Source organism: Rhamphochromis sp. 'chilingali' (assembly GCF_963969265.1).
Source record: "Rhamphochromis sp. 'chilingali' genome assembly, chromosome: 7".
Taxonomy (NCBI): Eukaryota; Metazoa; Chordata; class Actinopteri; order Cichliformes; family Cichlidae; genus Rhamphochromis; species Rhamphochromis sp. 'chilingali'.
This window is the reverse complement of record NC_137934.1, coordinates 1,704,238-1,727,906: the sequence shown is the minus strand read 5'-3', so window position 1 is coordinate 1,727,906 and position 23,669 is coordinate 1,704,238. Positions and strand designations below refer to the sequence as shown.

The following is a 23,669-nucleotide window of genomic DNA, read 5'->3' as shown; positions in this document are numbered from 1 at the left end:
GAGGGAGGTCGTTATCGCTGAATAGGTATTAACTAAAGGTTGTGCTAACCACTAGAAGGCAGAGGTTAGCAAACAGCTGTAATTGCAGTCCTCCTCTTGTCTGAAGTCTTTAATTGTGCTTGGTGCCTCTCCCCCTCTGCCTGTGAACCCTCCCATCTGTTTGGGTATTTTTATCCCCATGGTGTCCAGCTATATCTGGATCTGGCATTAGGGCTGTAACACCACTATGTGGATCTCGTGGCTACTGGACCCAACATCTCCGACTGTAAAATAACAACAGGGTGAAGTCTGCCAAAGGGCTCATCAGACCCGACTTGACTCTGTAGACTCGGGGTTATTAAGGACTTTTTTTGTTTTGTTGTTGATGTGTATTTTCATGTTGTTTTTAGAGTTAAAATTACGACTTCTGTTGCTTCCTTTCAGGTTCACTATCGTTATCTTTTGTAGGCGTACATTTTCAGCATCAGTGTTATTACTGGGCTTTTATTTATCTGATATTTTAGAAAGACACAGAAAAACAGCAACATGTAATAGTAAAATTACAGTTGATGTTTTGTGTTTGCACATGTGTAGCTTTGGGTGAGTTTGTTGGCAGGTTGTGTACGTATGGGTATAGAAGAAAGGACAGACACGGGAAAGAAAATTCAGTGAATACATAAAAAAAATAAAAATAAATAAAACGCACACACACACTGCTGTTTCGTGGCATCTTAGGTTCATTCCCAGAGATGGGAATACCCTAATAGTAGAGCCAGGATGGGTCAGGACACTTAACAGCTGGCACAGCTCTGGGCATTACTGGCGTTGACATGAAGAAGGCTTCTCCCTTCACCCAGACTGCAGATAGTTCCCCGTCCACTTGTTTCTGTCTGTCCCTGATCTCACAGCTCTCCGGGGTAACCCCGTGAGTGTCACTGCCTGTCAAGTAGGGTATCTGATTTGTCAGAGGCTGTTGCTGAGCATTTCCTGACAGACTAAAACAAATAACAGTCCTGTTATCTATGAACATAAGTTAGACATGAGTTGAATATTGTCGTTTTATCACAGATTTCATTGATCACTGTAAAAATGACAAAATCAGAAAATATGCTGTTTGTTACATGTATCAATCTGTCAATCAGTTCTCAAACAGTTCACTAATTGTTTAGTATATACAGTGGGGCAAAAAAGTATTTAGTCAGCCACCGATTGTGCAAGTTCCCCCACCTAAAATGATGACAGAGGTCAGTAATTTGCACCAGAGGTACACTTCAACTGTGAGAGACAGAATGTGAAAAAAAAATCCATGAATCCACATGGTAGGATTTGTAAAGAATTTATTCGTAAATCAGGGTGGAAAATAAGTATTTGGTCAATAACAAAAATACAACTCAATACTTTGTAACATAACCTTTGTTGGCAATAACAGAGGTCAAACGTTTACTATAGGTCTTTACCAGGTTTGCACACACAGTAGCTGGTATTTTGGCCCATTCCTCCATGCAGATCTTCTCGAGAGCAGTGATGTTTTGGGGCTGTCGCCGAGCAACACGGACTTTCAACTCCCGCCACAGATTTTCTATGGGGTTGAGGTCTGGAGACTGGCTAGGCCACTCCAGGACTTTCAAATGCTTCTTACGGAGCCACTCCTTTGTTGCCCGGGCGGTGTGTTTTGGATCATTGTCATGTTGGAAGACCCAGCCTCGTTTCATCTACAAAGTTCTCACTGATGGAAGGAGGTTTTGGCTCAAAATCTCACGATACATGGCCCCATTCATTCTGTCCTTAACACGGATCAGTCGTCCTGTCCCCTTGGCAGAAAAACAGCCCCATAGCATGATGTTTCCATCTTCACAGTAGGTATGGTGTTCTTGGGATGCAACTCAGTATTCTTCTTCCTCCAAACACGACGAGTTGAGTTTATACCAAAAAGTTCTACTTTGGTTCATCTGACCACATGACATTCTCCCAATCCTCTGCTGTATCATCCATGTGCTCTCTGGCAAACTTCAGACGGGCCTGGACATGCACTGGCTTCAGCAGCGGAACACGTCTGGCACTGCGGGATTTGATTCCCTGCCGTTGTAGTGTGTTACTGATGGTGACCTTTGTTACTTTGGTCCCAGCTCTCTGCAGGTCATTCACCAGGTCCCCCCGTGTGGTTCTGGGATCTTTGCTCACCGTTCTCATGATCATTTTGACCCCACGGGATGAGATCTTGCGTGGAGCCCCAGATCGAGGGAGATTATCAGTGGTCTTGTATGTCTTCCATTTTCTGATGATTGCTCCCACAGTTGATTTTTTTCACACCAAGCTGCTTGCCTATTGTAGATTCACTCTTCCCAGTCTGGTGCAGGTCTACAATACTTTTCCTGGTGTCCTTCGAAAGCTCTTTGGTCTTGGCCATGGCGGAGTTTGGAGTCTGACTGTTTGAGGCTGTGGACAGGTGTCTTTTATACAGATGATGAGTTCAAACAGGTGCCATTCATACAGGTAACGAGTGGGGGACAGAAAAGCTTCTTACAGAAGACGTTACAGGTCTGTGAGAGCCAGAGATTTTCCATGTTTGAGGTGACCAAATACTTATTTTCCACCCTAATTTACGAATAAATTCTTTACAAATCCTACCATGTGAATTCATGGATTTTTTTTCACATTCTGTCTCTCACAGTTGAAGTGTACCTCTGGTGCAAATTACTGACCTCTGTCATCATTTTAAGTGGGGGAACTTGCACAATCGGTGGCTGACTAAATACTTTTTTGCCCCACTGTAAATGTCACATGAAACATATCAGATGTTCTCATGCTGCTTGTTTACTGAGCCTCTGACTTAGTAACACAAATGTTACTAAATATGTGTTTAAAAAAAAGTAGAAATTTTTTTGCATTTGAATGGTATGAAAAAAAGATTAAAGTTTGCTTATTCTGCTTTGCTAAGTACTCCTTGCAGGTCTATTATAGACTTTAATATAGACTAGAGCCTGATTTAATGGTGCATTTTGGACAACATCTCTTGGAGAAACTCTGATGTACAGTAATGAGTAGATGAGAAAACGAAGACAGAGGGAGAGTGTGTAATATAAATTTCTTTATGCCCGGTCAAGTGAAGATTGTTGTTTTACCAAGAAACTAATAAAACTATTTTCTTGGGATAACAAATGTAATCTGGTTGACGAAAGTAGTTTTTAATCTGCTTTGTTGTAACAACCAATTTTAAATGCTAAGCTCTGAAGGATGGCATGTAATGATTAGTTAGTCTTTGGCTGGTACTGTTGTTTGCTGAATGCTGTGTTTGGCTGGGTATTTTGGTGGCACCTCTGTGAATCAAAGTAAAAAGGTGAATGTCAGTTTCACCCTGCTTTGCCACTTAATAGCAGAGACAGAGATTGAGTTGGTATGGTATGAAAGGCCTGTGCACTCGATCCTCTGGCAGTGGATCGAGAATTGCTTTAAACGTTGCTGCAGAGAGAAGCTGCTAAGTGCTGAAAGGTCGTCTTTGTTGGCCGGCCTTGTGGACACACAGTAGGTCAGTCTTTGGTTCAGCTGGGTGCTTTCTCACACTGGCAAGTGCCTACGTGTTGGAGGCAGGACTGTACAGACGCTGCTGTAAGTACACTGCAGGCTTCACTCCCAAGGGGAGATCCCAGAGTCTTAAAGAAACAAAACCATTAAATGTCTGCTTGCTGTTGTGGCTTACTGTACACACTAGCCACCCATCAGGCTTTACTGAGAGGGTAAAGTGACACATCATCTCCATCAGAACATTTTCGTCTAAACCTTTCTATCCATGAGGCATTTTACAGATTTTCATTTTAATACTGCTGTCTTGATGTAGCACTCGCTCTGTCTTACCATCTGTAGTTAATTGTTTTTCGAGAGGTCTTCAACCCCCTCTCAACCACTTCCCTTAGTTTTTGCGTACATTTTTGTTAGGATGTCTACCAGTCCACTTTGAACAGACTTTTGAGTTACAATCTTTTCAGTTTGGTTTTTATTTCTAATCCCTTTTGATGTAGCTGGTTGTTTATCGACAGATAGGAATGGCCTGTGATACTTTCCGCCTTCAGAACTGGTATTGGCAGTAATGAATCAAATAAATGAAGTCTCCTCTTTGTGGTCATGACTACCTTTAGCTATGACAAATGTCTGTAATATCTCCTGAACGCAGGAGGAGAGTAATAAGTAGTGTGGTGCTGATACTTATTGTACAGCCAATGCCTCCCTATAGCTCAGTGAGAGGGGGCTGATGTTGGATGGCCATCTAGGGAGATGAACACAGTAAACACAGCATCCTACTGTGCATTGTGTGCCAGCCACGTGCATGCAGAGGAGTATTTTATGTAGACGGTGCTTGTTAAAGACAGACACATTTCAGATGTGGGGGGGAAAACAACATTTGTTTTGAGGAATAGAAAGACACCATATGAATTTATAAACTAGGGCTAGTTATAGTCAAATCTACAAGTTGGATAAAGTACAAAATGTCTGATTGGTGCATGTGCTTTGCTGATGTCTCTGCCTTTTACACTTGAACACGATGCCTATCAAGAAACACCGTAAAGCTATTGTGGCTTTAAAAGACGCTGTTTTTTTTTTGTTTTTTTTTCACTGTGCAAAAAGACAGAGTGCATATTGTTATTTAGGGAAATGATCTAGCTGAGTGCATTATGCAAGTTTTAGACAGCCTTATTAGATAGCTTAGTCTGAGTCAAATAGCAGCAAAAAACAACCTTAATCTGTGGTAAATCTGCAGTTCCCCCATCAGCGCTAGAGTGTTTTATTATACTTTATTTATTTATTTTTGTTTATGGATGGCAAATTTGGAGTGTCACTGCTTCCATCCTTTCCACTAAGTAACTTATACAAGGACAAACGGAGTGAGAAGCAGCATGGTTGTTGGGACTGCATTATGTTCAGGCTGCTAGACAGCCAGGTACAAACGAAAGCTCATATCTATTTGTATGTGGCTGAGGCACTGATAATACTGAGCAGATGTTCACTCTGTTAGAAACAAAAAAGTCATTTAAATGGTAAATGGCCTGTATTTATATAGCGCTTTACTAGTCCCTTAGGACCCCAAAGCGCTTTACATATCCAGTCATCCACCCATTCACGCACACATTCACACACTGGTGATGGCAAGCTACATTGTAGCCACAGCCACCCTGGGGCGCACTGACAGAGGCGAGGCTGCCGGACACTGGCGCCACCGGGCCCTCTGACCACCACCAGTTCAACTTAATGTTACTTTACGTATTTCACTAAATGTTTTGCTTCCAGTGAGGACCAGTATACACTGGTAACTACAAGGGATGACCATTGTAAGCATAAATACTATCTGATACTCGCTGTGAAATATTTTAGTTATTTATTTTGTGGTTTTAACAGACTTTAATGTTGTGCATTTCTCACATTTATGGAGTAATATTTAATATCACCATACCACATATAATTCATCGGTCTGATATCTGGTTGTTGAGGTGATGTTCTGTTTTTGTTGGGTAACAAATGCGTTCTTTGTGTGTTACAGAATGTAGTAGGGGTGGTAGTTTACATACAAGTGCTGGTAAACTCCAGGATGTAGAGATTGTAGTACAACAAATAGTCTCACAAAATATTTGATCTATGAAAGAACTTGTTTGTTTGAAAATGACCATGCCTAGCATGCTCTGTGAAGGACCAACTATAGCATGGTCGATTATATACCTTACTCCTTTTTTTATTTTTTTATTTTTTTATTTTTTCAAATCCAAGTTTGAAATCATGTTTGGTGAACAGATGATTGTCTCCGGTTGACTCTTTTATGTTCTGTGGCTGAGTCACCGGTGCAGAGGCATATGAGTGAGGCAGTGTATCTGAGTGAAGCCAGTCACAGTGCTGGGTCAGTCGTGATGGAAATCTGAGGGGTTGGATCCAACTCTCTTGTCTGCCTCTCACTGAATCATGATAAGCAGCTCTCGTTGCGGTCTAGTTCAGCAGCTTACACCAGCTCGCCATGAGGCAGTTGTTGAAAAACTTTGAAGGAGCAAAAGCTCTATCAGCATGTTTGTCAGGAATTCAAGTGACATCTTGACGCTTTAGCTTTGGCTCTCTAGAGTGCATGCTGGGCAGACTGAGTTAAAAGATCCTTGGATGTCAACAGTATGTAAAAGCCTACCTTTAGTCAGCTAGCTAATCCTCTAATGCAGGGGTGGGCAATTCCAGGCCTCGCGGGTCGGTGTCCTGCAGGGTTTAGATCTCACCTTGGGTCAACACACCTGAATCACATGATTAGTTCGTTACCAGGCCTCTGGAGAACTGCAGGAGCTAATTTAGCCATTTAAATCGGCTGTGTTGGTTCAAGGACACATCTAAAACCTGCAGGGACACCGGCCCTCGAGGCCTGGAGTTGCCCACCCCTGCTCTGCTCAAATGAATCGGTAGCCGGCAGCAACACAGTGCGTTCATGCAGACTCACATTTGATGTTTGTCAAGATTTTGTCACAGGCATAAAAGCTGCACAGGAATGTCTGTGTCTTAAATGTTGGTGTTTTTTATAGAAGTACATAAAACACTGACACTGCAAAATCGTGACAGCATAAAAAATAGGTTTGAATATGGTGTATGGGCGTGTGTGCCTGTGGAGCAGTGAGTGCTGTGTAATTGTAGCTTCTAAGTCCACATCCTGGTTCAAACCAAAGCACTAGTCACATTTTCCATTCAGCTGTTTCAGGAGTTACACTCGAGAGTCCATCGCCAAATTACATGCAATGTTCAATCATCACCAGTTTCTCACATTTTGCTCCTTTTTGGTCACTGCCGTGAATGCATGCTTCACCGCTCTGCCTTGACTTTCTTTACAGGATTGTAATTGAGGTGGTACACAAGAGCCAAAATAACCAAACCAGAATCAGATGATGGTCATTTGAAAAGACCTAGAGCCAGACTGACCTCAGGTCGGTCTATTTCTGAGAGTTTGCTTTGCAAGAGAAGGGGGCAAAGCTCGAGTTCAGAGTTAAAGCTGCTCGATGCCATGTAGGAAATTCAGATATGCTGCCGTATTGCTGGGGCTTAACGGGATCTAGGGCAAATGATTAGGAAAGGGACACTGAGTCATTTTTTTGTCATGTTGACTGTAGTTAAGCTTGTCAGCTTTGAAATGAAACTACAGGCTCTTTAAATCTATTGAAAAATTTTGTCATATCAGGGAATTAAAATATAATAAGTGTAAATAAAATACAGTAAGGACTGCTGATTGTTTTCTGTTTTGCATTGCACTGTTACACACACACATCAGCTGTGTGTGTGTGTGTTTTTAAGATGTTATAAACAATGATCAGCTGAAATTCTAGCTAGGCTTTATTTACACAACTTGTGGCTACAGTTTCAGAGTTAAACAAACAAGGCTATGCAATTCAGCGTATCAAACTTTGGCCATGACTCGGTCCCGTAAAAGACAAAGGAGACTTCCTATTAAGGTTCATGTCAGTGGAACAACCCATGACTGTGTAGATCACTGCGTAATATGTTTTTCCTGCTCTGTCTGTAGCGGCTGACTTTGACATGTTTTAAATGCGCACAGAATTGTCAGAAGCTATAAGCCATAACTGTAATATAAAATTAGGGAAAGCAGTTTATGGTTGCAGTAAATGGCATCTTATAACCACCTCAAAGCCTGATAATAATAGATATTGAACACTAATTCCTGCTAAGGTCATCTTGATTCTTGATAATAACATTACATGGTTGTGTTTCTCAATTCATTCAGCTGTGCCACACCTGTCACAGAGCCACTCCTTAACACAGGCAGTAATTCAGTTGGAATAATAGTGTACACGGGTCAGAGGCCACCACTCCTTTACTGTACTCGTGTGCATAAAGAAGTGTTTCTTGACCTTGTCCGTAATGTTCTTCTTCACCTCTTGCGTTTAAAAATAATCTTTCTAAGGAAGATGATTCTTTGGGATGAAATGAATGTCTAAATCTGGCTGATCCCAGCACTTCCTGATTGCCGCACTAGGTTTTGGGAAACAGCTGATGATTCCATCTGGGCATGTTAAATTTGAGCTGAAACAGGAGAAGAGCTGGCCACTGGCCAGCTGTTGCCCTCGAACACTGCTGACTTCTTAAAACCACCTTCTAACCTCTAGCTTGAATTGAGAGAATCTAAGCACACCTCAGCCATTTGTCTGAGGCCTACGGTGATCCATTAGCACAACTAAAGTGAGTGTGATGGCTTGGAAGTAAAGATGCACTCTGTTGACATTTGTGTTGCTCTGTCTAAGATGAGATGAGTCACATTGTCAGTTTCATATTTTGAAATGGTTTACTGGGAGCCAAGCAAAGGTCAGCATCTATTCTGAGCCTTATGCATAATGCTGGGTCTGATCCCTGGACATAGGCATACATATGCAATGTCATCGTGGCTGAACAACAGATATTTATTTATGAATTGCATTACATCCGTGCAGCTGTTGCTTCATCAGTCAATTTTAAGTGTATGATATTGTTCACGGGGGTCAAGGCGCAATCTCTTTTATTTAATGAATATGACATGATACGTCTTTGCAGCTGAATATGTCAGCTGTAAAAATAATTGTTTAACACCATATAACTGGTGTTCAAAATGAATACAAAATATTTATTTTAAATCTAAATTTATTGTAAGTTGATGCTACATGTGCAACCAAAACAACTTACTGTCTTTTTTGGTGATTTCAGCTATAATTTTATTTTATTCTGCTGTAATCTAGTGGTTGTTACTTTACCCAGTCCCTGAGGCCAGAGCTGATGTTTCTCAGCTGTGTGGAAATGGAGATCAGATTTAGCCCAGATGACATCATATGCAGATGGTTAATCCCAGGAAAAGGACTTTGTGTGGTGCTGACGGTCTGCTCTGTCTACAAGTCTTTGGAGTCCATGAAAAGTTATAATGCAGAAACCAGCAACTGATCGCTGATGACATAATTGTATATTCGTACAAGCTTCAAGTGTTTTGCTCTTAAGGGTCATCCTTCAAATGGCATGTAACATTTAAACTCTGTGCCATTCGCAGGCTGTTGTAGCTGCAGGATTTGAGGCTCTAAGGGATGTTTTTGTGTTGATATCAACAAGTCTGTAACCTTTTTAGTGTTGAGCTGCAGCTAGTAGTCATTTATAGCTGTTTCAGTTCCCATCTTGCCCATTATAGGGTGTCTTCAGTAGTTAGACTGAAGACACCCTATAATGAAGCTGCTTCAGTGTTGTGTCTGAATGGCTGTCATGCTTTTGGAAAATCTACTCCTACTTTCTTGCTTGTGAAGTTGTTTATAAGGATTTGGTTTGTCAGTAAGAGATAAAGCTGTCACAATCTACAGCTCTGGGTTAGTTTCCTTTCTTTATTTAGGGTTTGGTATCATAAATTTAACAGCTTAGATGTAATGTCAGCAGCAAACTATTGTGTTGCCTTTTTAACACACAGAGTACACCAGTCAGCCAGGAGAACTACAATCAGGGAAAGATAAATGAAACAACACTGCTAACACCAGTATGCTGTGATTATTAATTTAACGTGGTCCACTGATGAACAGTTGTTGAGTTGGCAGCTGGGTCAATGGTGCCAAGGCTCCCTGATGTGTGTGGGGAGGAATGGCCTGGCCCATGTGTTCTGATCCCACAGAGCTGGCCATTGATTAATCAGAAGCTCAGGGTTCAGTTTCCTGGGGTTCAACTAGGCCAAGGTCCTGAAGCACTTTGAGTGGCCAGTAAGAGTAAGACACTAAAACTGACTGTTTTCTGTATATTAAGTCTTTCTTTTTTTCTAACTTTAGGAATGTGCCTAATAGAGCCCTGTATTTTGTTACTCCACTAAAGATAGCATAGCACCTCTGTGCCCTTTTAAACACACAAAATGTCCCCATCACCTGACCATTAACCCATCAGAAAGAATCTAGAGCAGAAAACTGCTGCTGGTCTGACAGGCATATATTGATGTGAACTTCTGTTATTTTGCTAGACTTGGAATATGAATTGTGGTCCGAGCTGTCGCAGAGTCTGTATGCCACGTGAGTCCAGTAAACCTGAAGGGCTGTTTGGGGGCTCTGTCTTTAAATGCTGGTGTCACTTCTAATGTGGGTTCCTCAGTCCTCATATACAATATAGATAGAGTGTGTACAGGGGTGTTGGTGTGTGGGTGGGTGGGGTGAAGGACCCTTTTCAATCTGTGGATCAGCTGAGTATACATTTATGACAATGAAAACCTACTATTGTATTCCTTCCGCCATAGTGCCTTTGCCCTGCCCAGTCACGCTACAGGATAGCTCCCATTCTGAGCATGCATAGTAAGCCCAGGAAGCAGATTTGAAAAGAAAAAATCTTGATTTGTGCAGGAAGCTGAGAAGAATCCTTATCATATACAGAGATGTTACATCAGACATTTGTAGCTCGGCCCTGGTCATTCACACAGCCATAGCTTAGCCCATCTGCTGGGAATAGAGATGACTCTTGAGTACGTAAAGCTGCCATAAGCCTCTGTTTCCTATTGTAAGCTGTTTTAAAGGGTCCTGCGATCTGCCATCTGTTTTTGCCCCTTATTTATATATTGAATATATTCTCTCCCTCTCCTCCCTGGCATGGCCTGACATGTGTGAGAGACCTGCTCCACCTCCCAGAGCAGTCACACGTCTTCTCCCTCAGGCTTCCACTCCTTTTTATTGCCTCCTCAGTTTCTACTCACTAGCTCTGTGCTTTTCTGTACATTTTTTTTCTTTGAAGAATTGCAGAAAAATATGTATGTGATGACTCTGAGATCAGCCAAAGGCTTATCCCATCATCATATGTTCTAGAAAACTATGCGTATAGTTCTTTTTCAAAGAAGGGTTTTCCATGTGCTTATTAATATAATATGTTTACATTTGTACACTGTGCAAAAGTCTTGAGCCACCCCTCATTTCTTTATATTTTGCTTCTAAGGAGCCAGGCTTGCTTAAAAGTGCTCTTCAGTCTTTCTGGAGGCCTTTCAAAGTTTTTTCTAAGGACACTGAATAATTGTTTGTATCTGAGAAATATTTCTTTTTGTTAAATTACTTAACACTGATCTATGAATCACTGGACACTTTGTTACTACAAGCCTGTCACAACAACACATAATTGTTCCTATTTATTTAGTTGAATCTACAAAAATGCCAAAGATGGTGCAGTTTGACCGGCACAATCCAGCGGTTTTCCACCAGCAAGGTGATACCCAAAGACCTGTTAGCCGTAAACTTGGCATATCATATCATATCATATCATATCATATCATATCATATCACAGCATCATGTGTAATGGGTTCTAAATCATTTTCATGAAACTCGACAAATGGAGGACAAAAGAACTGCCAGGCTTAAAAGAACTACCGTAGATGTGCAGTCATGTCTCTAAGAAAGACTGACACAGGATCTGCCCCCATTGTTCCATTTACTGAAACCTCATCAGAAATGAGTGAATAAAATCAGAGGACACAGATTTATGGAGTGATGAATCCAGATCTGAAATATTTTTAATAAAATCACCATCATTATGTGCAGAGTAGTGTTGGATAGAGCAGGGCGACCAAAAATATTTATCACGATATACATTTGAAAATTTGCGATAAGATATAACTGACGATATAATTGACACTAGACAAAATACTTTACAACTCCTCAACTTTATTAGTGCAAAAAAAAACAACATCAATGTATTTTCACTTCAACAAGCAGCTGTTTTTTATGTGCATTAAAATAAATATAAAAATTTAACAGTGCAAATGCAAATTCCTCGCTGACAGTTTAACCAAAAGGCATTTCCAGTGGAAACTGGCTGACATATCCTCAGCATAACCATGTATAATATCCACGAAACTTAAAAAGAGGTTATAAACACACAATACAGTAATATTATGTTGAAGCACATAGGGCTGCCACGATTTGTCGACTAGTCACGATTACGTCGACTATCAAAATCGTCGACGACTGATTTAATAGTCGACGCGTCGTTTGAAACTTTGTACGATCACAAAAGACGCAGGAATAAGTGGCAGGATTTAAGAGTGTAATAACGGACTGAAACAGAAGATGGCAGCACTGCATGTACAAGGATGTCAGCTACCGTTAAACCCCGAAGAAGAAGAAGCAGCAGCTGTGTCCCAGAATTCATAGCGCGGCCCAGCGCAGTTTCCAACAATGGCGGCAGCTAGTTAGTTTTAATGTTACTCTTATTATTCTTTCTGGGTCACAAAATAAACGTTTAACATATTTTCAGGCGAGAATGTAGCTGTGTAAACCTCAAATATCTGCTCAGTTTATCAGGACACCACATATTTTCAAAAGCGCTCCGACGTTTTCGGAGACATCTGTTGCCCACTAGCTCGTTAGCGAGCCGGGGGCTAGGCTCACTAGCGCCCTGAGAACACCGGACTCCCCGCAAATCGTTTTCAAACCCACCGCCGTCTTTCGCTACTCAGGTTAAATATATATGAGTCACTTAGATAACTTAAAATGTTATTGTTTGGCTTTTTTTTTTTTTTAGTATTTTATTTGTTCCTGAGTAAATCAGTTTGTCTGAGATTAAAGTTATAGGTTTTACACAGCTGAATAAACGTCAAGCAGACAGGTGATTATCAGAAGTGTGAGATGCTCCAGAATATACTCCAGTGTCCTGTTATATTTTAGATAGCAAGGAGTTTATTAAACTTCACCGAAACAATCTGCAAATTTCATTAAAATTTAATAAACTATCATCTTGTCTTTATTTTTAGTTAGCACAGACCTTAAACACTTCAAGCTGTAAGCTAATGATAGTTATATAAGAGCAGATGCTGCTGGTGCAATAAGCTGTAGTTTTACGTCTAATGGATGATGATCTGATTAGTCGACTAATCGCAAAAATAATCGGTGACTAGTTGACTATCAAAATAATCGTTTGTGGCAGCCCTAGAAGCACAGTACGTATCACTCCGCGAGGCTCCGCCTACGATAGCCGTAATGCTCCGACAATCCATCAAGCGGTGCGGCTTCGAAGCTTAGCAAAGTCGTACTGAAACATTTAACAGATTTTTGAGCGCCGTGCACATAAAATCGTTTCGAGGTCAGTAAACACAACCAGAGTTCATACATAAGGCACACGGGATTATAAGGGGCTCTGTCGACTTTCAGAAAAATCAAAGGATTGATTTTAAGTGCGCCGTATTTTCCAAACAACACGGTAATAACGACGGCCCGCTAGCATGCGCTACCAAATATAGTGCTTTGTTGTGTATCTGACGGACGAAAGCTAAACCAGTTCCACACCAGTGAAGCTGCAGAATTTTTACAAACCAGTTCAGGTTCATCTGTTTCATTCAACGATCCGCTTTCGCTCTTCTCATTCTCCGCCGCCGCCATGTGCGTATGTAAACAAAGGCGCACTGCGCATGCGCGTTTTACCCATAGTCTATCGCGATATTTCATTTTCTTATCGTTGCCCAACATTACACCGGTATTACCGTGAACGGGATGATATGGCCCAGCCCTAGTGTTGGATCATGTTGACAAAGAGCAAAAGGCAGACAATTGAATGTCCTTCAAGAAGCCTGCATATGTATTCCTAAAGACTGCTTAAATGCTAGCTTTCTCAGCTGATTGCAGAAGTTTCACACTGCAAAACACATAACATAACATTACCAAATAAATCCAGTGTATTAGAGAGGGAAAAAGCCAACTGGCTGTATAACACTGATCACAGCTGTTTTTGTTTTCCCCACAATTAGGCACCTTGATTAAACCAGGGCCTATGTGGGTGGCATTTTAGCACACAGGCAACACTATAGCAAGGTTGGTCAATGCTCTTATGTTTTGTTTTGTTTTTTTAAAACCACCTCCGCTAAACCGTCTTCTGAAAGCACCTTAAACAAAAGCCACAGGATGTATTTATAGCCCTGACAGCCATTTATCATAAAAGGATGTAAAGTCCCTCACCGTGTTCAACATGGCTCATACTTTGTGTTCACACTCCTACGTCCTTGCAGGGCACCAGAAGTAGACGATGCTCCTGATTTGATAAAGGCCTAATGGAGTGAATGTGGGAGCTTGACAGCCTTTCAGCTTTCAGTTTATATAATTTAAAATAGGAGTGCTTTGGAATTAGATGCCCATGGGAAACAAGTTGATCAAAGTGAAGTTGCTGGGCTCAATAAAGTTTAGGGAATTTTCATATTTTTGTATGTAGAGTAGCTGACTTAACACACAGAAAGCTACAAAACTTTAGGCATGTAAAGCCAGTACACCAAGCACTAAAACTTGGGTTTTAACAAAGGCTGTGGCACAGCTATTGAAGATTAAGGAGAGGAATTAAGTTGGGTGTGTTTGTTCTATCCCCTTCACGTTTGTCTATAATGCCCTTGTCATCATGAGAGTGGGGTTAATCAGATTACATTTTAGGTTGCAAAGCTGGAGCTTGCGATATAATGAACATTATGTCCTGGCGTGTTGATTATCAGCCATGTCATCACAAAAGCCTGTTGTACACCAGCTGGAACTGCTCTTTATCCTCTCACGTCCCTCAAGTGTGACCTGAAACTTAATTAAAGTTCTGTTTGGCATTAAAATAAGTAAAACGTGGTACAATAGGTATTTAAGTTAATTGCAAGGCAGTGCAATAGAGCTGGGCGATATGAGATTTTTTTCATATCACGATATATTTTTTTTCATTTCAGGCGATAACGATATCTATCACGATATAAGCCAAATAACTATATTTGTAAGATTTAAATGTGCTGTTGCTCACAAGTAAAATGTGAAATAATCAGCAGCTTGTTTTTATTTAAATATTTATTTCCCATAATAAGTTCAACAGGGTAGATGTACTTAAGGAACATGAGACTTTTTCAGATAAATAAAGGCAAATATTGCAAACTACACAAAAGGCAGCCGCTAAAGCGTTTAAGTTTCAAAATAGAACAAACGAAACAGACTAAATTGTCAATTCCACTTAGAAACAAATTATTAATTCTAAAAATAAATCTTAGTTTGTTTTACAGAAGAACAGACAAAACTGACTAACTTTTGTCAATATCAAATAAACTGAGAACTAAAAGGAAATTCTCAATCTCTCCTTGTTGTATAGCTGAGCTTTTCAAACAGTTTTAACAGTTACTTTAGTCTGACAAAAGCCGAATGACGAATTAGCGCTTCCAGTCAGAGACTGAGGCTACGTCCACACGTACACGGGTATTTTTGAAAACGGAGATTTTCCGTTTTCGTTTTAAAAAATAATCCCGTCCACACATAAAGGCAGAAATGAAGGAAAACGCTGCTATGAACATGCCAAAGCAGCAGGTGGCGCTAGATTCCTAACCGTGCCTAAATGTTGGCCAATCAGAAGTCTAGAAGCCTCGGTGGGAAAAAGTAAACAAAGCTGGGGCATAGAAGCAGAACCGAGTCGTATGTGTGGAGGGACAGTAACTGTGTGTATATGTAAGCATTTAAACACTGCAGAGAGTAGAATTAACAGTAACAGTATTGTAGAAATTCATTTCACCGAAACAATAACGTGGCGCAGTGTGACGCATGCACCAGTTTATTGTATTTCCAGACTTGCTTTCGGCACATTTACAGTGCACGCTACTCTGTTTTTTGTCAGACTTGAAATAGCCGAAATACCTTCACACTACGGAGCTTCTATGGCTCTTCCGTTCGACAATCTCTCCGGCGTTGGAACCATCATCTGTTTTCTCTTCGGTCACGCTCGGTTGATTTTTCTAGTCGGCACACTCATTTCCTCCATTACGCGCTGGCTCCATTACCCGCTGGCTGCTTCCCAAACAAACACACTTGTGCTGTACGTAACAAGTCACGCAACGTGACGCTGCGGCTGTGATTGGTTCGGCTCTGCGCTACTTAATTTGGATTGGCTGACCTTTATTTTTTTTTTATTTATTTATTTTTTTTAGAGGACAAGAGCGGCGAGGTCTATCGCGATAGCTTAATTTCTCTATCGAGTAAAAGTTATATCGCGATACATATCGTTATCGTTCTATCGCCCAGCTCTACAGTGCAATCATAAAAATGCACGCGAGGTTGTTCCTCACAAACATTGCTCCCTTGGGGTAAAATTCACACTTTTATGGTGTAGGGAGTTTAAAACGTCCTTTCACGTGCGATATGACCAAAATCTCATATCCCGATATAAGACCTCTATCGTCTCAATAATGTAATAATATAAATCACAAAAATTTAACATTTTCTGTAAATTCTGTGAATCTCGGGCATCTCGACTTGTGTGAAGTGTTTCCAGCTGGGCTTCGTGTACCTGGAATTTTTAACCGATGCATGAAACAATATTTATTTTGGTTATAAGTTGTAACGGCCGCCGTTTTCGTTGTGAGTATTTATTACACAGCGTGCTGCGGGGAAAAGTCTGTTCTAACGTTTGAGTCTAAGGTTTATTTGTTAGCACCTGACTAGGGCTCTGGGTATCGTCACTGATTTCTAGAATCGATTCCGATTGACAAGGTCCTGAATCAATTCGATCCACGATTCAATTTCATTTGAATCTGGGAAATTTTGCCTCAGACAGTCAGAAATATTATAATTCAGATCAGTATATTTACATATTTTTGTATCTATAAAAAGGAAGCTGACACTTTTGAGACTTTATCAAAGGTGTGAGCATCACAGCAGAGGCCTTTGTGTCAAAGTAGCTGAAGATAAAACACAGAAAAACATGAAGCAGATTTTCCTGGCCTGGGATTTTATAAAAATGTTCTGTAGTAGATCAAAAACAAAAGAAAACCATTAATCAACTTATGAACATTAGCTCTGAAGTAGGGCTGAACGATTATGGAAAATAATCTAATTGCGATTTTTTTGCCCCAATATTGCGATTGCGATGCGATATGCGATTATTTTTTAAGGTCTTTGTCTTCTGTATTATTAAACAAAGACAAGCAATACATCATATAGTATGGCCAATACTATATTACATTAATTTTAAACTGTTCTTTCCTGGAAGACAGACCTCTGTTATGATGACATGAGGTGATGCATGAATTGATGACTGACATTGTTATTTAACTTCTTCAATCACAACAGTATATTTGAACATACACAATAGTTTATTTTTAGCTTACAAACATCTGAGCATAAAGTGCTGGCAAGGAACCCTGGTGTAAACATTAAAATGAAAGTCAGTACAATGTGCAGATTGCAGAAATATACATAAAAAAAATCAGTGGCTTTACCACACTCAGTTTTTCGACATCTGTGAACTACTAGACAGTCATTCAATTAAAAAATAATATTAAATAAATAAAACTAATAAATAAAAAATACACACATCTTACTGATCTCTGCAGTCAGTAACATTACACATAAAGTGCAAACATAATAGCAATTGTATAAACACACACACAAACACGCCTTTAAAGTTTAAAGGCGTGAAATTGGACGGTCTAGCCTTCTGATTAGCGTCACCGCTGTCTCGGTGGAGTTTAATAAACTCGGCCGTCTGCTTCTTGCTATCTAAAATATAACCAGACACTGGTGTAAATTCTCGACTGTCTCATACTTCTGTTTAATAAGTTTTCTGTTTGACGTTTAGTCAGCTGTGTGAAAACCAAGGAGGAACCCACCCGGGGGATTAATAAAGTTTTATTTTATCTAATCTAATAACTTTAATCTCAGCCAAACCGATTTACTCACGAACAAACAAAACACTGAAAAAAGCCCAACAATAACATTTTTAGGTTGTCTAAGTGACTTATATATTACGTTTAACCCGAGCAGCGAAACTCCGCGGTGATCTGAAAATGATGTGCCGGGAGTTGTGCCGTTCTCGGCCGCATCAGTAACCCTCGAGCTCCCGGCTAGCTGTCGAGCTGGTGGGTAGCAGACGCCTCTGAAAACGTCGAAGCACTTTTGCAAATATGGGATATCTTGATAAACCGAGCAGATATTTGATGTTTACACAACTACTTTCTCGCCTGAAAATATTTTAAAAGTTTATTTTGTGACCCAGAAAGATTAGTATGAGTAATTTTAAAACTTAGTAGCGGCCGCCATTGCTGGAAACTGGAGTTTGGCTGGGCCGCGCTATGAATTCTGGGATATGGTAGTAATTTGGACAGCCTTCGGCACGTCGCTGTGACGTAATCGGTCTACAAATGCGGCCTCAGGAGGATGCAGCCCATGAATTTGGACATGTCCAGAGTATAATCGCAGCCTTTGCGGTTAGAAAATTGCACTTGATCATGTCGCGATATTATCGCAAATGCGATATATCGTTCAGCCCTACTCTGAAGTTACAGCGGTTTTATTAGAGACAAATTTAAATTTGTTTAGAAGCCTATTGAACGGCAGAAATTAGGTTTTCTTTTCGGAAGTAAGTAAAAGGAAAAAAAAAACAGCGGCCGACAGCCTGTAAACAATGGTAGACTTGTGCGTAACAAGCAAACGAATAATGCAGAAAACAGATTTCAGGGATAGACTGGAAACTGTTCTTGAAGTATACTGAGAGAGAGAGCTGTGCATGAAGTGTGATTTTATTGTGGTGGAAGCAAAACAGCAAAAGTCAGAGTGAGTCCATGACGATGTTTATGTGAAGCTTAGTTTGGATCTTCTTTTGCTGCTGGTTTGGTCAATATTGTTTGGAGAGAGATAAAAACTAACAGCTTTAGGCAAAAAGGGCGTAAACACAAAGCGCGGACCCGCCGAAACATCAGAATCAGCGAGCTGTCGGCTTTCAGCCCCGACCGTGTCCGTGCCGTCGGGGGAGAAAGGCGACGTCTCACTGATTGTGATCCGTGGGCCCGCGCTTTGTGTTTACGTCTTTGTGCAGAAGCCGTGTACCTGCTCACAGTTACTGTTTTAAATGTTTGGTGGTTGTCAAAATTTTGTGACGTTTCACCTGAGATTCTGGAATCTCCGCAAAATACATTTATATAAAAATATCGATTCAGGATTTTAATGAATCGATATCACGTTATCCAAGCCAGAATCGATGAATCGATTATTAAAACCCACCCCTACACCTGACGTCTCTTTTTTGCTTCTCATCCGTAAACACTCTGCATACTCTTTCATGTTTCAGTTTATTTTGAAAAGTCTCAACAGGATCTTGAGCTTTATTGTGAAAGGTTTATGTTCGAACAGCCCTAGTTTTACATTTATCTCATTTACAGGAAAACTTTTTCTGTGCCAAAAAAAGCAACTTTTGATGCAGTCACCTGTACGCACGCATACCTACACAAACCGATGTGTGAACACTCTTCCTTTCTTCTCTTTTAGGAACCTATAAAATCCAGGGCGCCGCAGCTCCATTTGGAGTATAGATTTTACAAACAGTTGGGGAATTCAGGTAAGAGACTTCACTTTGTATTTTCTTTTTCTGTATTTATTTTTTCCCTCTAATAGGCGGGAGTTGAATATGAATGGACATTTTCACACTAGATTTACCTGTGCTGCAAGTGAAACCTTACGCAGAAAGACAATCATGAGCACCTGTGAAGATGGGTGATTAATTGAGTTTAATCGTTAGTTAGGATTTTGGTCACTGCAGGTTATGAAACAATGCTCTTGTTTTGTCTTGTTTTATAAGTCCAGTGCACCAATTTTTCTTTAGTGATTTACTTTCACCACCTACTACTAAGGACACTCACTGCAAGTCGAGATATTGGAAGTGTAAACAATATATAGCTTCTACCTTTGCTCGCTTCTTCCTTAGGAAATAGAAATCATGTCATGGTGTCATAACTATGAACCTGCAGCGGCTCTTCCAAGGCTTGTGAGGTCTGGGCCTCTTCTTGCTCTAGTTTGCAGCTGCAGGCTTCGTGGTGGTGACTGGTGGTTGCACCTGCATGATAGGCTTCACCATCAGCTCTCACCCTCCAACCCCACCTGGTTAAAGTTCTCTGTCTTTGTCATCCTACATATGTGGCTGGTCTCTAGCTACACTCATAAATGTGTAATGTGTCTGTCTCAGACACTGTATTCAGGATGTTGGGCAACACGGTGGCTTCTGCAATCCAGCGCTCGCTCCTATGTATTTTGAGTGGACTAGTTCTAAGTTTATGAGAATGCATCAATTTGTTGGAAGACCTAATTACACACCAATCAATGTATATTTATAAGTACAACATTTTTTCAGTTAAACTGAAAAAGACCGACTGTACCTATTTAAATGAAGCTTACTTGGTCGTTTGTGTGTGCTATTCTAAATCTACTCCAAGTGCTCCTGTTGTTGCAGTGATTCTCGTCTGTTTGTCAAGTAAAGTGCATGTGTCCTGGTCTAATTTAGTGACACGTGCCTGCTTCTTGGCTCCTTGTGCCAGAGCAAAAACCCTCCACTGTTGATACGGAGGTGGGGCATTAGGGCAGTCCTTGGCTATTTATAGCTGGCCCTCTACAAGCATTTGGGCCATTATGGTGTCTGCTTGGATAGCTTCCCTAGTCTCCTTAGTCACGATATCCTCTGCCTCTCTGTGCGCTGCCTGTACACTGTAGGGAAACGCTCCAAGGTGTGTTGACAGGGTGTGGCTTGTTTGTCTGGATGGCACTCTTTGGTGTAATCTCTTCATTTGACATTCACATTTAGTCAACCATAACTGTACCTGTCACCTCCAGTGCCACTTTCCTTTTTTATAGCAGAGGATTCCTGCAGTACAAGCCTGTTTCCCTTGCATTCTTCCTTTCAGTGAGACCACTATTGGTCCTTAGCTTTATTTGTGTGTGTGTGTGTGTGTGTGTGTGTGTGTGTGTGTGTGTGTGTGTGTGTGTGTGTGTGTGTGTGTGTGTGTGTGTGTGTGTGTGTGTGTGTGTGTGTGAATGCACCTGCTTAGCTCTGATATTGTCTTTACTCAAACTGATTTTGGGCGAAGACACACAATTGTCCCTATCCACTTGAATTCAGCACCGATACTAAGTGTGGAGTTAAGCGATGCAAAAACATATCCTCTCCATTCCTCTGTTTGTTGTTCAGTAGCCATCCCTCAGGGGTGCTAAAAACCAACAAGTGATCATTGGCCTTTTTAAAGTATCCCTGATGTGGCTCACAGCCATTAATCCCACACATGGCACTGTTGGGCTGTTTTAGTCCTCCCCTGTCACTCACCGGGACAACAAGCCAAAGAAGCCCAGAGTATCACACCGCTTTGGCTTGCCTTCTTCCCAAACTGCTGGAACCACGAGCAACCACACACGCACCTGGGTGTGTACAATAATGGTATGCGTCATGAGACCAGGCAATCTTCCTTCCACTTCCTGTCCAGTTTTGATTCACACATGCCCATTGTGAGTATGGGGCGTTGGACAGGGTCAGCATGGACACTGAGTGACTGCAGACTTCCATACGCAGCAAACTGTGATGTACTTTGTGTTCGGATAGCTTTCACTGAGTAAAATTAGGATTCTCAGCAGTTTGTACTGCAGTAGCACTGCTGTAACAAGCACAAGCCAGCTTTCCCTGAACTCCTGCACTTTCTGTTTTTTCTTCCACCACATTATCCTTTGAACACTGACTGCCTAATAGTCAGGTGCCAGTGTAATTGGATAATCAAGGTTGTTCACTCGAACTGTCAGTGGTTTAATTTGTTTTAGGTTGAAGTATATTATGTTCCTGTTCTAAACAGGTTCAGTAATAGTGATTTGCTCCGACCTGTGCCAGATGTCTTTTGTGTTAATCTTTTGCAAGCGGAAGCATACACACATGAGTAATTTCTGTGGCAAGGCTCATTTATTTTAAATAAATGAAGCGATCTGGCTGCTTTCTGACATTAAGAGATGTTCACATTCAACAGGTGGCTACATAATATTGTCAAGTTTTGCAAACTGTGTGTGTAAATCAAGGAAAATAATGGGGAATATCTGACTCTATCAAAATTTGATTCATTCTTTTGCTACTTGCACAACACTTTAGAGCTGCAGTATTAGAGCTGAGCAGAGAGGCCTCATCTCCAGCTGGTGACTGACCACTACATGGTGATATGTCAGGAAGGCTCACTTGACCATCTAGCATGGGAGGAATCAAGGCGATAGATTAAATCTACTTATGTTGTCAACTTGGCTTAATGGGGACATGTGACCCTGTTAGTCCTGCCCAACCGGAGAACCTCAAATATGTCACAGCACGGACTACTCAGCGCTTAACGCCCAGGAGGAGCTTATCTGCACACTATTAATTCTCTCTTGTCCTGAACAGATCCCCGCTGTTGGGAATCCTGTCTCCCACTTTGCAGATTTTTGTGAACATTTAGAATGGATCTGTTATTGCAGTTGCTGCTGCTGCCAGTAGCAAAACAAGTCATTGACATATCCTTTTAGAAGAAGTCTAATGCTACCAATCGTTCACTTTACCACTGTCAGGGGACTGGCTTCAGTTTATAGAGAGTAGGTATCATTTAATGGCATTTTATAGCCATGTAGCTCTTCGAGTCATCTCATCACGCCTGCATGGATGTTATGTAATTAGGGTCATTTGTATGGAGGTCTCCTCTCGAATATTGTGGCTGTTAATATTCAGAATCATGAAGGCTTTCAGTGGCATGACGCGGCACGTTGATAATGTTTTCTGCAAATCATTGAGGCTCATCCACCCACCTGCTGTGACCCTGGAAAATCATGTGCTTTTATATATTTACTGCTGCTGGTATTATTCAAAGTTGGACTGATAAGATTATTTTAACAACTGTGTCCTTAAGCTGTGGTGTCATCGGGCCACACATGCTTCTGCGGAGGTTAAAATCTAAAGTTATCAGATATAATTAATAATTAACTTACGCCCAAACTCAACAAAAGTATTGCTGCTTGATCCTCAAGCTGCTGGTTTTTAACCTGACTACATCTTCGGAGATTGTTGTGCTTTTAAGCTGTGTTGCATTTTTAGCTTCCGGCTCAGTCTTTGAAAGCTCGAATGCTGATCATATTTCAACTTTGTGAGAACCTCTTCAGAGCAGTGAACCTAATGGAAGTCTCTACTTCTCCTGCTCTCTCCTCAATATACTCGACTCTCTAATCTAAATCTTTAATATGGATTCCTTCTCCTCTACCCTCCTCTTTGAGGCTGCCCCCTCTCCCCCAGACTTCTCCTCTTTGGCCCTTAAGGCTGACATTTCATTGTTGGCCAACATTGTGTTCGACTAGCATGATGCCGCCTTCCCTCTTGCTGTGTCGCCTGAGAAGGACTGCCTGCACATACAATTGGGTGAATTGTCTGAAATTGTCAAGACAGCAAGGGTCAGAGCGCCACTGACGCAGGCTTGCAGTGAAAGCCAGAGCTTTTCCCACAATGCTGAACACACAGTTTATATTTTTGTACGACTTTATGTTACGGTTAGAATTACAGCCATTTATCCTGGTCGGGGCGTTTCAGTTTGCTTTGTGTGTTGTTGAAGGATCCTTGTTTTGTCGTTATGCTTGAGACAATATCCTCTTTTGCACAGCTATTGTTGTGTCATGGTCTATATTACATTTTTGACAAAAATCACCTCATTTACTCCCAGCTGGTCCCATCAGTCATTTTTAGACTAGTTCTCGCAGCTGCTCTGTGTACAAGCTTTGCTCACCCGCAGAAGATTACGATACACACTGCACTCTCCTCTCGTGATGAGTTGAATGCCCTCTAGATTTGGGCCAAGCTTTGACGAGCAGGCCTCCGAGTGATCTCTCATCACTGCCTCATCTGTGGTATTAGACCACAGACATGCGTTTAATTGGTGATTCCAAACTGGCTGTTGGTTTGG

General features: G+C 41.1%; 1 protein-coding gene across 4 annotated transcripts in view; it reads left to right on the top strand.

Moving 5' to 3' along the window:
• Window positions 1–23,669, top strand: part of csnk1g2b (casein kinase 1, gamma 2b) — a 42,475-nt gene that overhangs the window by 4,466 nt on the left and 14,340 nt on the right. For all 4 annotated transcript variants that reach the window (XM_080887663.1, XM_080887662.1, XM_080887660.1 and 1 more), the window contains exon 3: window positions 19,222–19,291. In XM_080887663.1, the coding sequence (XP_080743789.1) occupies window positions 19,222–19,291 (70 nt within the window). The remainder of the gene's footprint in view (window positions 1–19,221; window positions 19,292–23,669) is intronic.